General features: G+C 37.3%; 2 protein-coding genes and 1 non-coding gene across 3 annotated transcripts; all 3 read left to right on the forward strand.

Annotated features, from left to right (window-relative positions):
- Positions 1-1,362: 1,362 nt before the first annotated feature.
- LOC107036125 (prenylcysteine oxidase) lies at positions 1,363-9,617 on the forward strand. Its single transcript, XM_015253866.1, has 6 exons — positions 1,363-1,498; positions 1,600-1,806; positions 4,706-5,154; positions 5,221-5,368; positions 6,849-7,195; positions 9,351-9,617. The coding sequence occupies exons 1-6, from the start codon at positions 1,411-1,413 to the stop codon at positions 9,612-9,614; spliced, it is 1,503 nt and encodes a 500-aa protein (XP_015109352.1). The 5' UTR covers positions 1,363-1,410; the 3' UTR covers positions 9,615-9,617.
- A 2,641-nt stretch (positions 9,618-12,258) lies between these two features.
- LOC107036111 (phospholipase B1, membrane-associated) lies at positions 12,259-21,633 on the forward strand. Its single transcript, XM_015253851.1, has 7 exons — positions 12,259-12,397; positions 13,250-13,354; positions 16,043-16,254; positions 16,333-16,509; positions 17,092-17,384; positions 20,433-20,614; positions 21,459-21,633. Exons 1-7 carry the CDS (start codon positions 12,259-12,261, stop codon positions 21,584-21,586), a joined length of 1,236 nt encoding a protein of 411 aa, XP_015109337.1. The 3' UTR covers positions 21,587-21,633.
- On the forward strand, positions 18,574-18,692 carry LOC114841095. Its single transcript, XR_003783012.1, has one exon. It is a non-coding gene; the product is annotated as a 5S ribosomal RNA (ribosomal RNA).
- Positions 21,634-22,425: the final 792 nt, after the last annotated feature.

Here is a 22,425-nt window from a genome sequence, read left to right on the forward strand (position 1 = left end):
GAGAAAGTCAATCTCATTATCAACTGAACTTTATTGAATTTTCCGCTTTATTATCTGTAGCCCGGGAAAAACCCAGTTGGACCTGAAAAGAATCATTTTGTACTGAAGAGTTCAACAAAGCCACCAAACACAATTGAATTAGTTTTGTCATTTAAGAATGTTGAATCAGACAAGTTAATGTCAAGACACAAGGTGATGACGCCACGAATTCAATAGAGATCAATAAATAATGAGATTGACCCTTGTAAAATTCATCCCTTACACGGTATGACCCTCGTGATTTATCACCCTTGTGAGGTATAATCTTCGCGAAGCTTCACGATTTACGATGAAAAGTAACGTCGGCTGGTTTTTTACATTTATTACATTTATTACGTAAATTACGCATTTTTTATGATGTCATGTAAAAAACTGCGGTCATCGACAGATGCCCAACGCTGACTGCGGGTGCTTGAAGAAGAGGCAAGTCTAAAAATCACGAGGATCAAGAATGAGAGGCAGGCAAACAGGACAATCACGAAGGATTATCGGAACTTCTTCTCTTATTTGACCCTTATGATGATCCTTCGTGCTTCTTTTTTTTGGTATTCATGATTGTTGGACCCTTCTTGTCATTGCGCTGCCTGCGTCCCTCGGTCGACCCTTTTGGTAGTTCCACCCTTCAGATTACCTTGTCTGTGTGATTTAACCCTTGCGACTTCTGACTCACGGGAAGCATAATTCTTGCGAGATATGCTTCTTGCGACGTTTGGCCTTCGCGGGTCATAACCCTTGTGACCGTATCATCCTTGTGATCATCCGGCCTGCTTGGCTCTACATTTTTACATTAACGAAGGGAATTCATATAGCGTTCCACATCGTTGTGACGTCATAGGAAATGATTGGATGGGATTTGGATGAGGTAGGAGGGGAACCGGGATTATTCTCAATATGAATAACCAGAAAATTTTTACTGAAAAAACAATTGGATAGTCCAGACCGGGATTTGAACCCGGGACACCGTTCCGGGTAACATTTGAACGTCGTGATATTTCAGTTGAACCTTTTGGTGAGTAGGTTTATGACACTTTTTGACATTTATGATGCTCCAGAGGTAAATTATCGGTATTTGACTATGTCACGTCGAGAACGACCATCTGCGAACCATGCCCAACCCTGGTTGTGAGGAAGTTGAACGCTATCGATTTTGCACGAATGAATTATCGGGCATGAATAGCTCGATCATTTGGTCGAATTCAGAACGAGAAGACTATGGTGTTGCCATCTTTTGAACTCTCACTAAAACACAACGAATGGAACTTTCGCGATAAACCGAATTAGTCAATATATCTCCACAAGGGCAAATTGCACAAAGATCTCTAGCCTCTAAAGTAAGAGATGATCATTCCACTTTGAAAGTTTCCTATCACAATGAAAGGAGGTCAGAAAATAGTTTTCATATTTGTGAATATAATTGCATTTTGCAATGGATCATCAGAAGAATGCAAACCTAAAGTTGGTAAGATATCCTGAACCGATAGTTATAAACTCGGAAACATAATTGAGAAATTGCACTGTCGATGAAAATAATCATTTTTTCTATGACTGTTCCTTTCGTAGCTGTAATCGGAGGAGGAATTGGCGGTGCTTCAGCCGCTCATTTCATCAGCGAGTTATTTGAGAATGTTGTCGACATTGACTTATTCGAAGCCAATAAGATAGGTGGACGATTAGCGACGGTGACACTGCAAGATGATCAATTTGAAGCCGGAGGATCTGTCATTCATAATCGGAATCAACTGATGAAACGTTTCGCAGAACTTTTAGGTGATCTTTATCGCCCATCATCTTCTCATACTTCTATCCACTGATGAGTATAAAAAATTCTGCGAATAATGAAATCAATTTCATCTATATCAAAAATGAAATCAATTCCAATTCTAATGTCTACTCAAGAAAATATTGAATAAGCCACGAGAGATAATCAATTCTAGCGGGCACACGGAGAGAAATATTCAGTAAAAATTACGGAACAATTCACGTAATCCGCAATGGGGAGTTGGTTTCCGGCGATTTTATAGGAACGGAAGAGAAGAAATTTGAAACGTTCAGTGAATTTTCAGGTTCATCACCGAACAAAGTACGAAATTGTCACGTAATTTTTCCCGAAGAAGTAAAATCTTACAGAAACTTCCCGGCGTATTATGCCTCTAAAATCAAAAATTCTAGAACGTTCAGCAATTTTTATGAAGCTGGTGAGTTATTTGTACGTTCCGTTCCGTAAACTTTCTCAATCGTTGGGGAAAAATTACGGAACCACTTGTTGCCCCCACAGCCACGGACGAAAAAATTTAATAGAAAAACCTATCGAATTCGTTAGAAAATTCTACTGAATTTCCATTGAACTGTTCTATTATTTTTTGGCCGATTCTATTGAAATGTTCAATAGAAAATATTTAGTAGAAAAAGTCAATAGACTTCAATTTTTCTATATGTATAACTTATTCTATTGAGATATTTTCTATAGAATTTCCTCGGCTCAAATTTTCCAAGTTTTTTTCTTTGATTTTCTTGATGAGAAAAAAAGAAAAGTAGAATGAAAAAAACTTGGAAAATTTGAGTCGAGCAAATTCTATAGAAAATATATGAAAAGAATAAGTTATATATAAAAATCGAATTCTGTTAAATTTTTCTATTGAATGTTTTCTATTGAACATGTCAACAGAATCAGCCAAAGACTAATAGAAAGTTTAATAGAAATTCAATAGAATTCTAACGAAGTCGATAGGTTTTTCTATTAAATTTTTTCGTGCGTGGCGGTGGGTCATCAGGTAGGTATTTATCTTTTACGGAACAAATCGTAGAATTTACGTGGCGATTCATACAATTTTAGTTTCGACTCACACTTTTTATTGAATTTTACTTCGCTCGCGGATTACGTTTCAAAACGTAATTTTTATGTTTTTTTTCTGCTAATTTTTATTGAATATTTCTCTCCGTGCATTCTTGAAAAACTATAAAAACTAATTGTTGACCTTGAAAAAACGTCGTACCAATGGACAACTGCTTTCTGGCCTCTTTGTTCAGAATTGAACAGATCGTGATGAAAATTGACTACAATGTTTGGAGAGAATTTTTGATTTTTTGCTTCCAAATCGAAGCATTGCAATCCTTCGATTTTCACATTCTTCTCTGATTTTGATTGGAAATGATGTAGAATTGAAATTTTTCAGGCACAAAAAATGTTTACCATCATTTTCAGACAGAAACGCTGGTTGAAATTTTCAGACATTAGTCAGATTTTCAGACACTTGAAGATTCAGACGTTTTTTACCATCGAACATCTTAAATTCAGATAGTTGTCAGACACCTGGTTTTTGTAGTGCACTATTGAGCTACCAACTTTGGTGCGCCATTTCAGCCCGATCGGTCCAGTAGTTCCTGAGATATAACAACATGTTTAAATTTCGTTTTTCCTCAATATCTCAAAAACTACTGCACCGATTTCAATTTTTTTCCAAAATACTCGTCCCGATGGCCTCTATGTAAGTCAGTCAGAATATATAGACTCTTTAATACACAGTTTGGAGATATTGCCGTTTTTTCGTTTTTCATGAAAAAATCTCTTATAAGAAATTTAGCATTCTCTACTTAATAGAAAATTGTAGCAAAGCTACTTTTATATTTATTTCACACCGTTTCAATGTATTGTTTCAAGCTCGGCTTAGCAACCGAATTTCCTACCGTGACACGTGTCGCCGATATATCGCTGTCCATGTCGCAAGACATCCTCGCGACGATTCGTAATAATTCGGACATCCTCGATCGGACGATCTAATACCGTTGTCGGGGAGCTCACTCTCGTTCCAGCTCTCATGGTGTAAACCAAAGTTACTTTCGCTGTGAATAAATTCAATTCGATATATACGTTAATTCCGAGTGTTTTACCTTACAAAACCCTTCTATCCTTCACCGAATCCCACAAAAACTTATAGTTCCATATTTTTAAATATTTAATTCATCATCAATTGGAAATTAAGATTATCAATTATTTTACTATTTTCAAATTTTGATTGGTAAATTTAAACTTTTTTTCATGTCAGTCAGAAATTCTTTGAATATTGAAGAATCGGACGATTTTGGCCATTCCTGCTAGGGTTAAAAAAACGTACGCGAATGCTACGAAATTATACATGGAAATCTAAAAAGTAAACCAACAGGCCTTCCTGTCGAACGCACCAGATCTTATTATATCTCATTTTTTAACTATACTTGGGTCATTACGGATAGTGATGCCGTCGAGACTAGTCGAGAATTATTTTGAAAATATCATCACGGTCTGGAAAAACATCGAAAGTTTTGCAATTGTCGCAATCTCGAAAGACCTTGGATCGGTGCATCTCGTCACAATTCCGGGAGGATTTATCTTGCCTGAATCTCGAGATTTTCGGTTTTTTAAGTTCACAGGACGAGACGAGTCATATCGAGCAAACATTTGAAACACAGAAAATACTGAAACTCAGACGTGATGGATTCTTCCAAGTTCATGACGAGATGCACCGATCCAATGTCTTTCGAGATTACGACGATTCCTAAACTTTCGATGTTTTTTTAGACCGTGATGATCTTTCCAAACTAATTCTCGTCTAGTCTCCTCGACGGCATCTCGAGTAAATTGCGGAAAAAGATTTCTCCAAAATAATTTGCTCTATTTACATCAATTCAGGATTGCAACCAAGACCCAGCTCTACTAACGAACTCTATGGCATATGGAATGGGGACGAATTTATTTTCCAAGAGAGCAATTATGAAATGATTACTCTAGCGAAATTAATTTATCGTTACGGCATGGATCCAGTGTATCTCTACAGATTCGTCAATTCCGTCTTAGATGACTTTGATAAAATATATGAACTTCAAGATAATGGACGTGGATTTCGAAATGTAACCGACCTACTAGCGGCCATGAATCCTAGGTTTCCGAGCATGCTGCAAGTATCGATGAAAGATCACTTGAAAAATCTGGGATATTCAGCTCGACTTATTGATGAATTAGTGCAAGCAACCCTGGTGGTCAATTATGGCCAAGAAACTGATGTTCAGAGTTTCGTCGGGTGTGTGTCTGTCGCGGGAGTAGGATCCTCTCTGTGGTCTGTTAAAGGCGGAAACAAGGGGGTGCATTATCTTCTTACAATGATGCCCACATCTCCTGACAATAAATTAATGAGTGATGCGTTTTAGGTGGTTGAAGGACTCATTAACAGGCATAAACACATACGGACGAGGCCTTATGTAGTTGAGAAGGTCAGTTATAATCAGAAGTATGACTGGTCTAATGGAATGTTATCATCTGAGGATTATCCGTATACTCTCACGTATAAAGCGAAAGGTTCGTACACTGTTCAAAATTTTCGTCTGAATTTTCCGTGCTTTTATCATGTTTAATTTCGACTGAAGTTTCAGGAAATCTTGTCATTGAAAAATTTAAAGATCAAATACTTCAGTGATTTTCTGTTCAAATAATCTGAAAATCAATAAAATGCCAAATTTTTCAATTTAATTGTTCCATGAAACTTCGGAAAAATCAGGAAATTTCAGGAAAAAATTGAAAATTTATGTCATTTTGCTTCTGATTATTCATGTTTCAATAAAAATTCAATTACGTTATAATATCCATCTCCCTCCCACTGAAAACTCATGAATTTCCTTGAATTCTACCTAAAACTTGAAATTTCATAACCATTTTTCCCTAAATCGGATTCAATATCAGTCTCATGAGAATTACTACCATATTTTCTATGAAATTTCGAAAAATTTCCAACAGTGTACACTGTTGAAAATTTTCCACTGAAATGTTCTGTAAGAGTTGTGGAAATTTCTAACAAGTGACATTTACACTGAAATTTCAAGGATTTTTTTCATTGAAAATTCATAATTTCATAGAGAAATCCGTGGTAACTGTAAATTTCAGTTTAATTATTGCGGAAAAATTGATGAAAAATGAGGAAACTTCAGAGATATCTCTCCTTGAATTCCAGATTCATTTGAATTTTCAAGTAATTCTCCAAAAATGCCTGGAATTCCGAGAATTTTAAAGGAATTCTCTCAAAATTCTAGGGAATTTGGCATTGAATATTCATTTTCAGGTCTTCCTGCGGCTAAAAAATTGAGACTTCCCTTGATTTTTCAGAGAAACTCGAAATTCCATCAACTTTTTCCCGTTAAGGCCCGGGTGGATTATCTTTCGAACGTAATCTTGGTTGTTGTTTTATTTTGATAATCTGAAATGATCTCCTATTGCTATTTAGTTTTACATAGTCCTGGAGCCTCCAAAAATTATGATTGTACAATAAAGAAACGTTGAAAAAAAGTTGAAAATTTTCAAAGAGCGTTTTTAAGTAATATTGGGAAATAAACCCAATAGGGAGAAAATTGCAAATTAATAATTTGATGTATCCAATGGCTGCTAGGTCGTCATTTATCGCAGCAGTCAATGGCTGTCAGATGGTTAGTTACCATGATAAATTATCCATTCACTATTTCCTCTCTATCGGACTTATTTCTTAATCTTTATTAAAAACGCTCTTTGAACATGTTCAGTTTTTTTTCTTCTTTTTTTTTTGTAGAATCATAATGTTTAGGGACTCCTGCGTGATGTAAAATCCATTGGAAATTGTGACGTATTTTACATTATGAAGATGGAAAAACAATCGAGATAACGTTCCGAAAAATAATCCACCCGAGCCTTAAATGGAATTCAAGGTCTTTTCCTGGAAAATTCAATTTTTTTTCAACATTGTACATGAAGTTTGATTGACCTGAATCCTTTCCATGGCTCACCATATGATTCCTTATTTTTCCAATTGCAGAAGAACCCCATGTACAGACGGACAAATATGATATAGTAATCGTCACAACGCCTCTGACATCCGATCAGCGCATGCCCATCCGCTTTGAAAATTTTCCGAATAATGAGGATTTCATGCTCTCGGGAAATTACCAGACAACATACGCCACTTTCATTGAAGGCCAATTGAATGCCACATATTTTGGTCTCGATGGATCTATCCAAGGGATTTTAAGCTGCAACCCTGAAAAAACGGTCATAAGTTCCGTGGGAAAATTGAGTTCGGTTGAAGGCCACGAATCTAATGTTTGGAAGATATTTACGCGGAAATCATTGAGCTCAGAAATAATAGGAAGAATGTTTTCCAAGGTACATGTACAATGTAGCAAGACAGATAAGGAAGAGCGCGGCAAAATAAACAGTATTTTTTACTTATCCGTAATTTGGAGCCAACTGACTATAAATTCACTTTGCGTCGGTTTCAATACATAACCGAGTTTACATTATTTGCATTTATAGAACAATTAAATTTCGTCAAGTGGAAACTTAATTAATACCTGCTTTCTTCAAACATTTGTTTGAAGAAAGCAAATCTTCCCACTCCCGAATATGGCGGCATGAAAAAATACAAATGGTGTCATTGGAAAGGCAGAAAAAGTGACGGGTTTCGGCCCTACACTCTTTAAAATAACCATTAAGGCCCGGGTGGATTATCTTTCGCACGGGAAAATTGCTCTATTTTTATTTATTAGTTTATTGACGTCTGACACCTTCAGTCGCAACCCATGATGATAATCTCGGCTATTGGGGACGCTTAATGACAAGACGCCCTCTACGAATGGCTGCGTTAAGGGTGCACATCTACGATACACAAGCAAATGGGGGCTTGTGTGAGCGCGTGTGTGTATACCTCTTTGACGGCCATATTGGCAAAAAACAGCGCCCTCAACGATATTTCTTGTTCCCAATTGCTCGCGAGCTTACGGGGAGTCCGCTCAGTCATGTCCTTTCCAGGTCCAAGGATTGGAATAGAATCTTGATTTGGGTCTTCGAATGATTACGCCGGTCGATGTTTAACTGGGTTATAATTAAGATATTAAGATGATTGTATAAAATAGGTGCGAAACGTAGGTTCGGATTCGCGGTGCTAAATTGGGATCGATCTCTTTGGATTCGACTGTACACTTCGGCTCCCGACCGTACTCTGCCGAACCAAGGGGCATCAGAGAGGCTTCAGCCCCGAAAATGCTAACACAAGCGTTCTCCCGTCTTTCGCCTCGTGATGCCTTCGAGACTAGACGAAAATTATTTTGGAAAGATCATCACGGTCTAAAAAAACATCGAAAGTTTAGGAATCGTCGTATCTGGAAAGACATTGGATCGGTGCATCTCGTCACGAACTTGGAAGAATCCATCACGTCTGAGTTTCAGTATTTTCTGTTTTTCAAATGTTTGTCTCGATATCTGTCTCGTCTCGTCTCGTAAACTTAAAAAACCGAAAATCTCGAGATCCAGGCAAGATAAATCCTCCCGGAATTGTGACGAGATGCACCGATCCAATGTCTTTCGAAATTGCGACGATTCCAAAACTTTCGATGTTTTTCCAGACCGTGATGATCATTTCAAAATAATTCTCGACTGGTCCCGACGACATCACTATTTTCGCCACCAATATTGTATTAGCATAGTCATTGATAATGCTCCTACACAGTCAAACGACTTCCAAAAGGAAGTTGGACTCCCGTGTCACTGTGAGACTGCACGGAGAGAAATATTCAATAAAAATTACCAGAAAAAAGACGTTTCGAAACGTAATCTGGGAGCGAAGTAAAATTCAATAAAAAGTGTCAATCGTCACGTAAATTCTACGATCTGTTCCGTAAAGATTACTCATCCGTCCGACGCTTCACGGCTAGCCATGAATCATCGTAAGGGGAAGATTTTAACAACACGTTCCGTAATTTTTCCGGAACTTTTCGTAAAAATTCTTAAACATCCAAGAATTTTCATGTTCAAGTTTCTGTTAGATTTTACAGCTTCCTGAGAAATTACGTGACTTTTTCGTATTTTTTCGGTGACAGACCCGAAAATTTACCGAACGTTTCAGATTTATTTTCTTATATTCCTATAGAAGTTCGCTGAAAACGATTCTCGCTTGCGGATTACGTGAAATGTTCCATAATTTTTCTTGAATATTTCTCTCCGTGTGCTTCTCCAGCATTTTGCATAAAAACTCGGTCTCTGATACTGAAATGAACATACTAAAATGATGTATTATAAAACGCGTATTGAAGCATACGCGTCACGCAAGTTTGGGTGAAATTTCATTGCCTTTTCACCGACGCTGCTTGTCTCCTTTCGTGTCAATTTTCAATTTGTTTTAAATTAGAAGAATAATGTGTTCTTAATTTTGAAAAAATTCCTGTTGTCTATTTAGAAATTACTGACGATTGAAAAAGGTTCATTTTGCCGAATCCTCTTTCAATGAACAGAAATTTCGTGACTTGTCTACTTTTTTTTTTAGGTCAATGAGAAGTCTGGTCCAATTGAACATGAATGGAAGGCTTATCCAAAATATTCTATAAACGACAAACCAGGAGACTTCAAGCTACATAACGCTTTATATCATGAGAATGCTATAGAATGGGCTGCTAGCGCCATGGAAATGAGCGCAATCGGAGGAAGAAATGTTGCAATTTTGGCATACAATGATTACATGGATCATTGTAAAAGATTGAAGGGATTTGGATCGAAAAAACGGAAATTAAATTTCAAGATTGAATTATAGAGATCTCTAATTGGTCAACCTGATGAAATGTATCAAATATGTTTCATCTTTCTTTCCTTACGACAAATGTTTTTTGTTGATTTTGATATTGATAAATATCAATACTGTCTTGAATATTGCACATTTTCATAGGCTCTTATGTTTCTATGAAAATTATATTGTTTCTTAGAGAAACATGAATTTCAATTTGATCAAGTTACACGAGAAAAAAGGAAAGATGGACAACCTAAGATTACAAGGATTTGCCTGAGATCCACGCGAGCAGAGCGTTTTAAGGGGTAACGGAACCGACCACAAAAAGACGTTTACCAAAAACAAGTTTTCTTGGATTCTATGCAATGAGAATCAATGAAACTTTTTCCCCGTATTGAGAGTAGCGGAACGCATCGCTCTCTTCTCATGCTTTTCTTATTTATGCAAAAAAAATTGCAAATTATTGAACGGCAAGGCTCAGGGCAAGGCCGACGCGATTTTATTTGTAGGAATCTGCCAAGTCATGGTAGAACACCCGATTTTTTGTAGATTTTTCTTAGCCGATGGCTATTTTCATGAGAAGAGAGCGATCGAGCGAGGTCCAATACAGGAATTTTGAGTACAAAAACGTACTTTTGTTGCGTAATTTTCGTAAAAACTTGTTTATGATAATTTACAGAGCACCAATTGTAAGAGGGAAGGACTTTTATGAGTCAGAAGATGGCGCGAACGGCGTTGAAAATTTTTAACAAATCCAACTGTCATATTTTTATGACAATTCCGGGTGTAAAGTGGCTGTCAGTCCTTAACTCCTCACGTACCGAGTCGATGCCATGCATCGACCCATGAAAATAGGAATGACTCTCGTTAAAATTGATTATTTCCAAAACTATGGAATTTAACTCAACCAAACAAATAACGAAAAAAGGAATACTATAGCTTCAATTACATATCAGTTTCATAATTTTGCGTTGATTAGAAGTCATTACATTCTAGTGGTATCGAGCGTACTCCACGCTTGGAAACAAAAGGGCCCCGTCCGTGAGGGGTTAACAGAAAAATACTGGCGTTAGATGGATTTGAGATGTGCCATATTCTCCCAGTTATCGACCATTATCGGCTATTATCGGAATAGCCATGATCGGTAATTAACAGTGTTCCGGGTCAAATTTTGAATTGGGCTGCAAGTTTCATTCTTTGCTATACATGTTCAGGAGAGTTTTGTCCTAAAATTCTAGCCTCGTAAGTATATTAATAGAAGAAAAACTTTGAGTTTTTTTTTAAAGTTTGTAAAATTAAATGATGACTTCAATTCTAATTTCACAAAAAAATTATGCATATTTTTTCCGAAAAATCGGGAATTTGTCGACAAAAAAATAATCATTTTTTGTACTATTAAGGGAGGGTAGGGTCAAATGGACCAGGCAGGCAAATGGACCGCATGGCAAAACGGACCACTGACAGAAAATGGGTAATTTTTGTTTTTTTTTCGTTCCTTCAAATCAGAAACACTAAATGTGTTGAATTAAAAGTGAGTTTCAGGATCATAACTGTCACAGGGGTTTTATAGACAACAAGTGTCATTAAACCACAATTTGATGAGATTTGCTAATCACCTCAAACCACAAATGACTTTCAATTTTGGTTTTTGCTTCCATTCGGAAATAAAATAAAAGGATATCGTAATATTTGTGACTGCTGTTGTGTACTGAAACCATACCTTTTATTACGGAGGATTCGGGAATTGTCTAGAAGGATCGTGAGAGACGAGAATAGATTGATTGATTGATGTGTTTCGAATGTGACCGATATAGGACATTCGAGACGCGTTATACGAATTTCCACCCAGAAATTTTTCCGCTAATAGAAATTTCGAGCGAGAATCCTGCGATCTCAGGACTTCCACCGTTTCCTTTGTTTCATGTAACTGTCTCTGTCAGAATATATTATATGTCAAGTGGTTTGATCTCCAGATGATTCACCCCGTCGACATTTAGTATTTTCCGACTGAATTTTTCATAAGATTTCTATTTTTATATGAATACTACAATGGAATTGTATATAATAATCACTTTGTTGTACATGTTTCCATATTGGACTTGTTGATTATAATCATGATTATCGATCCCAAAATTCATAGGCAATTTCAGATGAGAAGCCAACGTTTCGATCATCAGGAGTGATGATAAATAGAGATCGATAATCATGATTAGCAATGTCACATGAGAGGTCAATGTTTCGATCATTAGCAGTGATGATAAAAACTTGAAAATTTTATGTCCGAGAATGAAATACAAGCGTCATGCAAAACATTTGGTTAATTTATTTGTATTGCATCTAATGACTGTTTTCCATCTGTGTGCAAGATTCCCACTCACATTGGAACCTTGTACACAATACTCACGTAGGACAGGAGGATAACTGTATACAATCAGCCGATGAATGAGGACGGGATTTTTTATGCGATTCGCGGTTAAATCATCTTTATTCGTTTCTATCTTCTTCATCGGATTAATTATTCTTTAAAAGTTTTTGCTCCTGATTTTTTCCATCGATACTCTGCTAACATGGTATTCCAATTTAATATTGATACTAGCATCACAAACTCCTTCGTGTTCGTCCGGATACATTGTCGATATCAAAGACGCCAATTTTTTACTACTCAATTGGCATGGATCACTTGAAATTGCTGTGCATATTCATATTATTGGCGTACCCCTCAGTGCTCTATGGCCAGAAAACTGTTTTAGATAGTCCTGAAAATATTCAATTCCTGAGGAATGTTAAAGAATTCTTTGTGAATGTATTTGGTGAGTTCAATTCAATTTCGTCTTGTAGAATGGTTCAAATCTAGACAAGACATGATTGTATGATTCGAAACAATTAGACAATAGTATATTATGTCATCAGGCGATAAAAGTATTATCTGGCGAATGTGATTATAATCCGGGTCTTCGGCTCGGATTATAAAGCCACATTCGCCAGATAATGCTTTTTTGTCATTCCGGCCGTAAGGCAGCGTTTCGGAATCTCCTGCGGCCGTTATGACAAAACATATTTTATGCCACTCATGCCTGAAACCGGCTGGATTACACACTCGACGCTTCGCGTCTCGTGTCTAATTCAGCCGGTTTCAGGCTTCGTGACATAAAATTTTGTTCAGTAGGGGAGGATGGGGCAAAACGGCCCCCCTTCAATCGTCAATATTTTCCGATTCAATAATCCGATTGGGATGAGTTAGAGCTCGTNACTGCTTCTCACGATTTCTCGTCTGGGAATTGGTATTACATACTTCCCAAACTCGAAAACTTGAAAATCACTACAGAAAAATATTGTTCCTGGGCTGTTGCGATGGGGTTTTTTTACTCGTGTGGTTGGCCAGTCCTCGCCTACGGCTCGGAGGCCAACGTCACACGAGTAAAAAACTATGCAACAGGCCGGAAAAATACTAGTTCGTCATAGGGCTAAAAAAAACTTCTGACGAATATGATTGCAGCCCTCGCCTTCGGCTCGTGCTGCAAACCTTATATTCGCCAAAAAAGTTTTTTTCGGCCTAATGACGAAATATACTATTATGTCGTTGGGCCCGAAAACCTCGCTTTGCTCGGTTAGATCGCGGTTTATCGGGCCTAATGACATAAATATTATAATAACGGGTTTAGGTAAAACTGGAACACCAGGTAATCCGGTATTCAAAGAAGCGGTGAAGATGCAGCATGTCCAGAAACAAGTGTCCAACGAGACTTCATTCCCGTGCGATGTATCTGGTAATTCTATCTGAATGTTGACTTTTAGATCATCCCTTTTTTTTCAGTTTCATTTTTCTTAAACTACTAGAGTGTTTGATATTTGTGGTCGTCCATATGAAAAAGGGCTACTTTGTTGACATAGAGTTATGTGAACTCCGATAATGTTGAGAAAATTCCGCACATTTTGAATAGTGTATTTTGATACGAGTGCAGAAAAGTGTTTTTTGTCGTTGCCGCGGGGTTTTTTTACTCACGTGGTTGGCCAGTCCTCGTCTTCGGCTCAGATGCCAACCATAGCACTAGTCGTGAACGATATTTTTCCGTAATGATTTTCACTTTTACGAGTTTGGGGAAGGGCCACTATCAATCCCCGGATGAGGAAAAGTGAAGGTCAGTACGAAAAATGCCATTTTTCGTCTTATCTCGTCTCGCGGCATCACTAGAAGCGGGCCTTGTGCACGCAGAGCGTGTCTAAAATATGATTTTACTCGCGTGATGAAAAAATTATTTAACATTAGTTTCAAAACGTGTTGCCGAGATAGAATTGTGAATATCTTGGAGACTAGGATCGACAAAGTAGACCCTACTTGTCATGTGTACGTCCACATTTGTCCTCGTCATAATGAATTCAAGGTGTTTGTAGTCTGTGTGTCAATGTAGTATGCAAAATGATAGTTTTTATTCTATTAACCATTAGAAACCCATTTACGAGGCTTATTAGCTATAAATTAAATATAATATGAAATATATTTTATTGTACATCATTGGGCCGCATTCCTCAGATTTTCACACCACATTCTTTAAAAAACTTATCAATATCATCGATAATAATGGGATTCGACTCGCATACAATATTAAAGACAATCGGGCGCGGAGGAAATCTAGGAGGTGAGGCGGAGGGGTTTCTATTGTTTTCCTGCAGAAAACCAATCGTTGAACAAAAAATTTTTCCCATTTGGATTCAAAATTCAGGCAATATTAGGGAGTATCTCCGGTTAAAAATTATTTTTGGAGCTAATCAAATTTATTTATATCTGTTCCACGCATTGAATAGTTTTCAGATTGTTTTTTTCAATAAATGAAAAAATATTAATCCATGCGAAAAAGTGGCAACATCGTCGGTATTTTTTTTTTTCACCAGGAGCTGGTACCACTGGCTCGAGGGAGCTCCAATCACAACGCTTCATCGCTCTCTCTCAAGAGATGTTTAAATTGACCGCGCTACCCCCACCCGATCGGTACTTGGGACACGTTGCTGCTCGTTTGGGCTGCGTGCGCAGAAATTTCATTTTTCAGTACTTTTTTCGCTATTATTAATAAACAATGCTTCTAGGCGACAATCTTTTTCACTCAAAACATCATTGATCACATGTTCTAAATGTCTCTAAAGTTTCATGACTTTGGCTGCATTTTTTCCTTTGGTTTTGCAGTTTTTTTGGTGATTTCCATAAGATCACGGGTTAAATGACCACTTTTTCAAAAATTCATAATAAATTAACCATGCTTCCCAGGAGTCTGCAACTTTTCACACGCCTTTTCCATCATTTGAAGAATACGTTAAAAAAAAGAAAAAATGGCTGCTTTTTTTCTAACCCTCCAGGCTCGCCCGATTATTCTTAAGCATTCTACAAGGTAGGTTACTGAATTTCAGAACTTTCGATATAGTTTTTTTCTCTGTTATTCAAAACGTGGGCATTTCCACACGATGTGATTGATGTCTTCTTCGGAATATCCGCATTCGCATGCAGGATCGTTTAATGATACCGATTCTGGCTAGTGAGAATTTCAAATTGTAGTGGTCGGCCCTAATGCGATTGACCCACAAAAGTGTGTGTCGATGAAGTTTTTTACGGTTGTGCAACCATGGCTTTGAGGAATCATCGAACAAGTATTCGAAATATCATCTGCCCTTCGTTTCCCCTTGCTCTCTTAATAATTCAGTGGTATTTCTTTTGGAAGACGCTTTAAATTGTTCTTTGAAGTCCGTATATGGAATTCTGTTTGTCAGGACGATTTGCTTCTGTATAGCTCTGAATTTCGATTCTAGTCCACACCAAAAAGAGTAAAAACAAATTTTGGTGTGGATGGACGGAGTATATATTAATTCCGAAGTTGAGATATAAATGGAGTGAAAATTGACATCGCTATAGTGTCAACATGAACATGATAATCAACCCAGTTTGATATGAAAAATAAAAATCCACTCCGTATCAACCCGAGTAGAAATTTTAGTACTTGACTGGTCAGGCCCAGGTCCGCTGTGCCGTAAAAAAGATTCGGCCCTGTTAAGGTTACCACATCAGGGCCTGATAGGAACTGTAACTCAAAGCATGATCAGGATCTGATTTCCAAACCTGATACGGGCCACGACAAGCGGCCTTGTTTCGCCCTTGCCTGGTTCATAGACTTTATTACTAAGCAATAAATTGCTAACTGGATTAATAAATTAGGCGAAAAATGAATAATAAATGAATAAATAGTGGTCCCAGAATAGGCGGGTAGAGAAAATAAAGGAATTGATACCGGAGCAGGGCCTTCCTCTGCCAAAAGGCCTGCCTGGCAAAATTTCTACTCGGAAAAATTTGACTTAGGGCTGAGGGTGAATTAAAATCAATTCTTCCAAAAAGAATTGATTTTAGCTCCGAAATATTCAACCCCTCATACTGGAAACATTATCACCGAAATTTCTTTCACTGTGTATGATAGGTGGTAGATCGGAATATGTACCAACTTCTGTACACAAATTAAGGCCAGGTGACATTGACATAATTGGAGCGATGGGGGATTCTCTGACTGCAGGATTTGGGATTTTCGCAACCAATCTCTTTAATATTTTCATAGAGAATCGAGGTGTTTCTGCCATTGGCGGAGGACAAGGAACGTGGCGAGATTTCATAACGTTACCCAACATTCTCAAGGTTTTTATACGAAATTATATACTTTCAATATAATTGAAATGCTGCTATACTAATAATTACTGAATGAATCAATATTAGGAATATAATCCAAATTTATATGGATATTCAACTGAAGATTCATTTACTCATCAACCAGAATCACATTTCAATGTCGGGGAAAACCTGGCCATGTCTAGAGACCTCCCGTACATGGCTAATAATCTTGTCCAAAGAATGAAGAGTGATCCTCGGGTTGATGTTGAAAAACATTGGAAGGTAAATTACTACGCGGAGAGAAAAATTCAATAAAAATTACTAGAAAAAAACGTAAAAATTTCGTTTCGAAATCTAATCCGCGAGCGAAGTAAAATTCAATAAAAAGTGGGAGTCGGAACTGAAATTGTTTGAATCGTCACGTAAATTCTACGATTTGTTTCGTAAAAATTAACCACCCGTCTGATGACTCACCGCTGTGAGGCCAAGTCGTTCCGTAATTATTCCCCAACGATTGAGAAAGTTTACGGAACGGAACGTAGAAATAACTCACCAGCTTCATAGAAATTGTTGACCGTTCAAGAATTTCTGATTTTGAAGGCATAATAAGTCGAGAAGTTTCTGTAAGATTTTACTTCTTCGGGAAAAAGTACGTGTCAATTTCGTACTTTGTTCGGTGATGAAGCTGAGAATTCACTGACCGTTTCAGATTTCTTCTCCCCCATCCCTATAAAAATTGCCGGAAACCCGTTCTCCATTGCGGATTACGTGAATTGTTCCGTAATTTTTACTAAATATTTCTCTCCGTGTATGGGATGAGAAGTGCAGGATAACTTTCAAAGACTGAACATCATTCTTTTGCAGATGATAACTATCTTCATGGGAGCGAATGACATCTGCTCTGATATATGTTGGACACATCCTCCCTCGAAAGCTTTTGTAAACCACAAGAATGATCTCATCGAAACGCTTCGAATATTAAGAGACAACTTGCCCAGGACCATAATATCGCTTTTGCCCTTGCCAAATCTCATGAATGTCCTTGAGTGGAAGGGCAGACCTGCGATATGTAATCTTTTTGTCCAGATAGGCTGTTCATGTTTAGTTGGATCTCCATATCGGAAGCAGCGGGCAGAATTTGAACAGATCCTTATAAAGTAAAGTTTAGCATGATTTACTGTTGCATGGGAGAAAATTTCTGACTATTGTACCGTCAGTGACCCGGTTATGGAATCAGCGTTGACGAAAATCCATATGACCCTATATACATGGTGTTTTTGAACTACTAATAGAGTTCACGTCCAGGGATAAATTTAAATCTCCTGAATACTAGAAAAATGCGAAAAAAATGATAATTTCAATAGTTTTTAAATTATTAATGTTTACACTTAGCGAAAAATCGATATATCACAAAAATCATTTTTTGAGCGAAAAACATCGCATACATATTTGATCAATTTATGGTAAGTTTTAGAAAAAAAATCAGGGGTTTTCGGGATAAGGAGGAAGTTACTGAATGAAAAGATGATGGCTTCTTTCGAAATGAGATATTCCTTCAAAGACAAGAATAGTTTGATGATTGAGCGTATGCGACAGTTATATTTTTTTAAAATCTGGAGCTTTTCCTGCGCATAAACTCTATTCATTCAATAACAAAGTCCCTGATTCATGATCCACTAAATCAAAGCTTTTAATGTTTTTAGTCATCTTCTCATCTTCTGATACGAAAAAACTGATTTCTTGTGGCAAAAAATTTTCCACTTTATCATGAAATATTCATGTTCGTTATGAACACTCTACCGAAATCTGACATTGTCCGACACATTATCCGGAATTCTTATCCCAAGAAATTTATCCTCAAGAGATGAGATATTTGGCGCAAGAAATTAGTTTTGTGATATGACAATATTTCTCTCAGTGTAATAACGAGCAATTGAGAGCGAGTATTTTGCGGCGATAGAGTGGTTGGATACGGGAGTAGAGGTGACAATAGCGCATCGGGTTGTGAAGAGAGACAAGTGACGTGAAGGTAGATACTGTATTGGCAATGTTACTAGATGATAGAGGGCAAGCTTTCAAGTTCTGAGTTATTCAAAACAATACCGCTTGCAACAAAATTTCAGCTAACAGCCATATCACGCTGAAAACGCTAGTTCTCGTCCGATCACTGATATCACCGTATATATGTGGTAGACCTATTTGGCACTCACGCGGCCAAAGACGCATCTACTAATTCCACTTCATGAAATTTACATTATTTTCAACGGAGTTCAGTTCCTCATTCCTATTTTCGATCACACCACGGATTCTTAGGTTATATGCAGAATTTTTTTCAACCAAATTTCAGCCAACAGCCATATCACGCTGAAACCGCCAGTTCTCGTCCGATCACTGAAGCTAAGCAGCGTTGAGCGTGGTTAGTACTTGGATGGGTGACCGCTTGGGAACACCACGTGCCGTTGGCTCTTTCTTTTGAAGTTTTTTCTTTTTCAGAATAACTGATAAGCAATAAAATTTCACTGAGAAACAATTCATTTTTTTCTAATTTTCATTCACTTCTCGAGTAGTTGATCATTCTTTTTCAGTCGTGGGAACTGGAAAATTTAATTGCGGGATCGACGAGTTCATGAAGTTTCATGAGTTGAAGTTTATGCAGCTCCTTTTAGCCGTATATAGGAGTGTGGTTCCATACCTTATTTCTTAAGGGTTCCATGACTAGGTCACTGACGGTATTCGATTATAGTTTCTCAGTTGTTAAGGTGTCGGGCAAAATTCAGATTTTGATAGAAAATTAACAATAAGAAGGCCAATCCAAGTACTTCGACAAGTATTCATCTTTCGCTACAATCAAATTTTGCAAAATGTCTAATCACAATTTTTTTTTTGCAAATGCATAATTGAGCTTCCATTCAGGCATATTCCTAGCAGACGAATTGATCGAAATTCTGCGGCGTTGAGCCAAAGTGCCTATACCTATGACATTGAATGTCGCGCCCCAACTCACGCCGCGACATGGTTGCGCCATGAAATTTCTACTAGGGATTTAAACGCTTCGATGCCTGAATTTCATTTTCTCTCAGGAACCATTACGTTCGAAAAACAAATCGAAAAAAATCTTGGGAGCTGCTGTTATTGAAAATCAGACCTTTTTTTCATAGATGAGTGATAACTAAAAAATATTCTAGACATGATTATTTAAAATTGGTGACTAATTTATTGGAATTGAGAATTTTTCGGAAAATTTATTCCATGATGAAACAGGAGATTTCTGTCAATTCAAACAATTTTCAATATTGATTTACAAAGGAGAAATGTTAAATAACATAGTGCTACTTGTCAGAATGTAATCTGGATCATGTTGATTATATGCGAATTTGTCAAACTTTTTCCACACAATTTCCTTGGCAAAGTTGGTGACTCAGGCCGCGAATCGCACACGGAGAGAAACCTTCACCAAAAAATACGGAACAATTCATGTAATCTGCAATGGGAAATCGCTTTCCGGCAATTTTTATAGGAATGGAGGAGAAGAAATCTGAAATGTTCAGTGAATACTCAGGTTCATCACCGAACAAAATACGCAATTGTCACGTAATTTTTTCCGAAAAAGTAAAATCGTACAGAAACTTCCCGACTTATTATGAACGTTCAACAATTTTTACGAAGCTGGTGAGATATTTCTACGTTCCGTTCCGTAAAATTTGTCAGTCGTTGGGGAAAAATTACGGAACGACTTGTTGTCCCCACAGCGGTGAGTCATCAGATGGGTGGTTAATTTTTACGGAACAAATCGTAGAATTTACGCGGCGATTCGTGCAATTTCAGTTCCGACTCACACTTTTTATTGAATCTACTTCGCTCGCGGATTACCTTTCGAAACGTAATTTTTACGTTTTTTTCTGGTAATTTTTATTGAATTTTTCTCTCCGTGCACTTGGATTACCTCAATACTCTAGAAATCAATCAAATTTTCTGCAATATAATATAGCAATTTAAAATCCGGGTAGGACTTTGCAAACGACAAAAAAAACTCCTATTATTCATCCTACGGGAATTTCCGCAAATTGATTCGCGGGATTTGATATTCTGTAAAGGCAAAATCACAAGGAAATATCCTGCGCATCTCAGAATTTTTAACATTGTATTACTCTCCTCTCCATATTGATAACAAGAATCCATTTCAAAATACATAATTTCTATTTTAGATGGCAACAGTTGGATAAAGAGATACCATCTTATCCTGAATTTCAGAAAGAAGATTTCAGTGTTGTAGCTCAAACATTTATGCTTCAGACGAATCTACCAACAGTGATCCCCGACGGGGATGTGGATTTACGTTATCTATCAGCCGATTGTTTTCACTTCAGTCAGCGTCTGAATGCTAGAGGTAAATCTTCTTCATCCGAATGCAGGGTCGGCAGAACAGGAAATTCCGGATGCGGTCGTGCAGGAAGAAAGATGAAGACGTTTTTTTTTAATTATCAAATTTGAAAAATCTTCGTAGCAAATTTCGCGAGGCTCAAATATCTCAAGGGTCATACCTTGCGAAAGTAAAAAATCGCAGGGATCATAACTCGGTAGGGTCAAACACCAGAGGGAAACAGAATACTGTCAAAGTTAAACGATCACATATATCAACTCGGAGGACATGGCACAATTGACAGGCTCAATCTGGAGGAGAAGACGGGACAATCTCAAAATCAAACAATAACAAGGGTCAAACGGGAGATGATTTCACTTGATCTATGATCGATCAACCCTTGTAATTATCCCGCCTGTCGCTACCGGTTGACCCTTGTCGTCATTATACATTTTATATTGTCTTGTTTCCCTGTCTTTTAGCCCTCGTGATCCATTGACCCTTGCGAATTATAATTCAGTAGCGAAGTGGTAAACCGGTTAAGTCGACTTATCCCCAATTCAATTTTTGAGGAATATTTCCGAATCTAACGGAGATAGCGAAATTTTCGTAATCACATTTGTTATAGCTCTTAATCAGCTCTACAAAAAAGGTTATAAAAAAAATTTTGCCATCTCCGTTAGATTCTGAGATATTTATTGAAAACTGGTCAATAGTCAAAATTGACTTATACCGTTCTACCAGTCCGATACTAAATTATAATCTAGAGTGTAGAATACTCGACGGCAATACCCTTTCTGCCACTTCTGTGCAAGTAAATATTCAAAATTCTCTCTATCAATTATTAATTATATCTATTTTTTGCCAATAGTTGCACTCGGACTATGGGCCAATTTGTTCGAAGCTTCGAAGGAGAAATCAACAGCATCGTTCGATGAATCGTTCTTTCCTTGTCCGAGGAAAGAAAACCCATACATTGCAACCCCAGGAAATAGTTGATATTTTGCATCAAAAGTTTCAATAAATTTTATGTTTATTGCATTCTGGAAATATAAATTGAATAGAAATGTTTTGCTTATATCCTTATGGGCTAGCTGAAAACCGCTCTGGCACATCAGAGAATTATATTTGCGGAGCTAGTCACTTCTTAATTGAGTGGATCAGTGATTTCCAGAATGGGATGAGTTTCTGTCATTTCTTGAATGATTTCCGTGTAATGATTTCTCAATAAAAATGAGAAATCATGATTTTTTTGTTTCTCGTGATTTCCATGATTTTCAGTAGATTTTGATGATTTCTTGATTTCAAGAAATCACTGGAAAAATCACGATTACGCGGCTGAAGTAGAGCATCTGTCAATAATGGCAGTTTTCTACATGACGATGTGATACGTAATGATGACAAAACAGGTCACAAATCTCAACGTCATATCCCATCATGAACCTCAAAGCCTCGCGACGGTCATACGCCACATATTGTATAATGGTACAATATTGTATAATAGGTATGATTCGGGGGAACCAAAGAGTTTAGAAGGATCTTATGGATGTGGTCGTAAGAATCAAATGACATCTGCATAAGAGGATCATGAGGGTCAGATGGAATAGTGTGAGTGAGCTCGAATAAAAGATTTTAGGTTCACATTCATCGATGATTTCTAATTATTTATGAAATCAGCTGATTTCTTTATGATTTCTACTGATTTCCGAGGATTTCCGGAAGTCATTAGAAATTACTGCCTGAAATGGAAATCACTTGATTTCCATTCATTTCTGATGATTTCCTGATCCAATCAAGGAATGCCTTTCTTGATTTCCAATCGAGTGATCCAGTAATTT

The sequence above is a fragment of the Diachasma alloeum genome, unplaced genomic scaffold, assembly GCF_001412515.2.
Source record: "Diachasma alloeum isolate Michigan unplaced genomic scaffold, Dall2.0 Dall_scaffold_00206, whole genome shotgun sequence".
Taxonomy (NCBI): Eukaryota; Metazoa; Arthropoda; class Insecta; order Hymenoptera; family Braconidae; genus Diachasma; species Diachasma alloeum.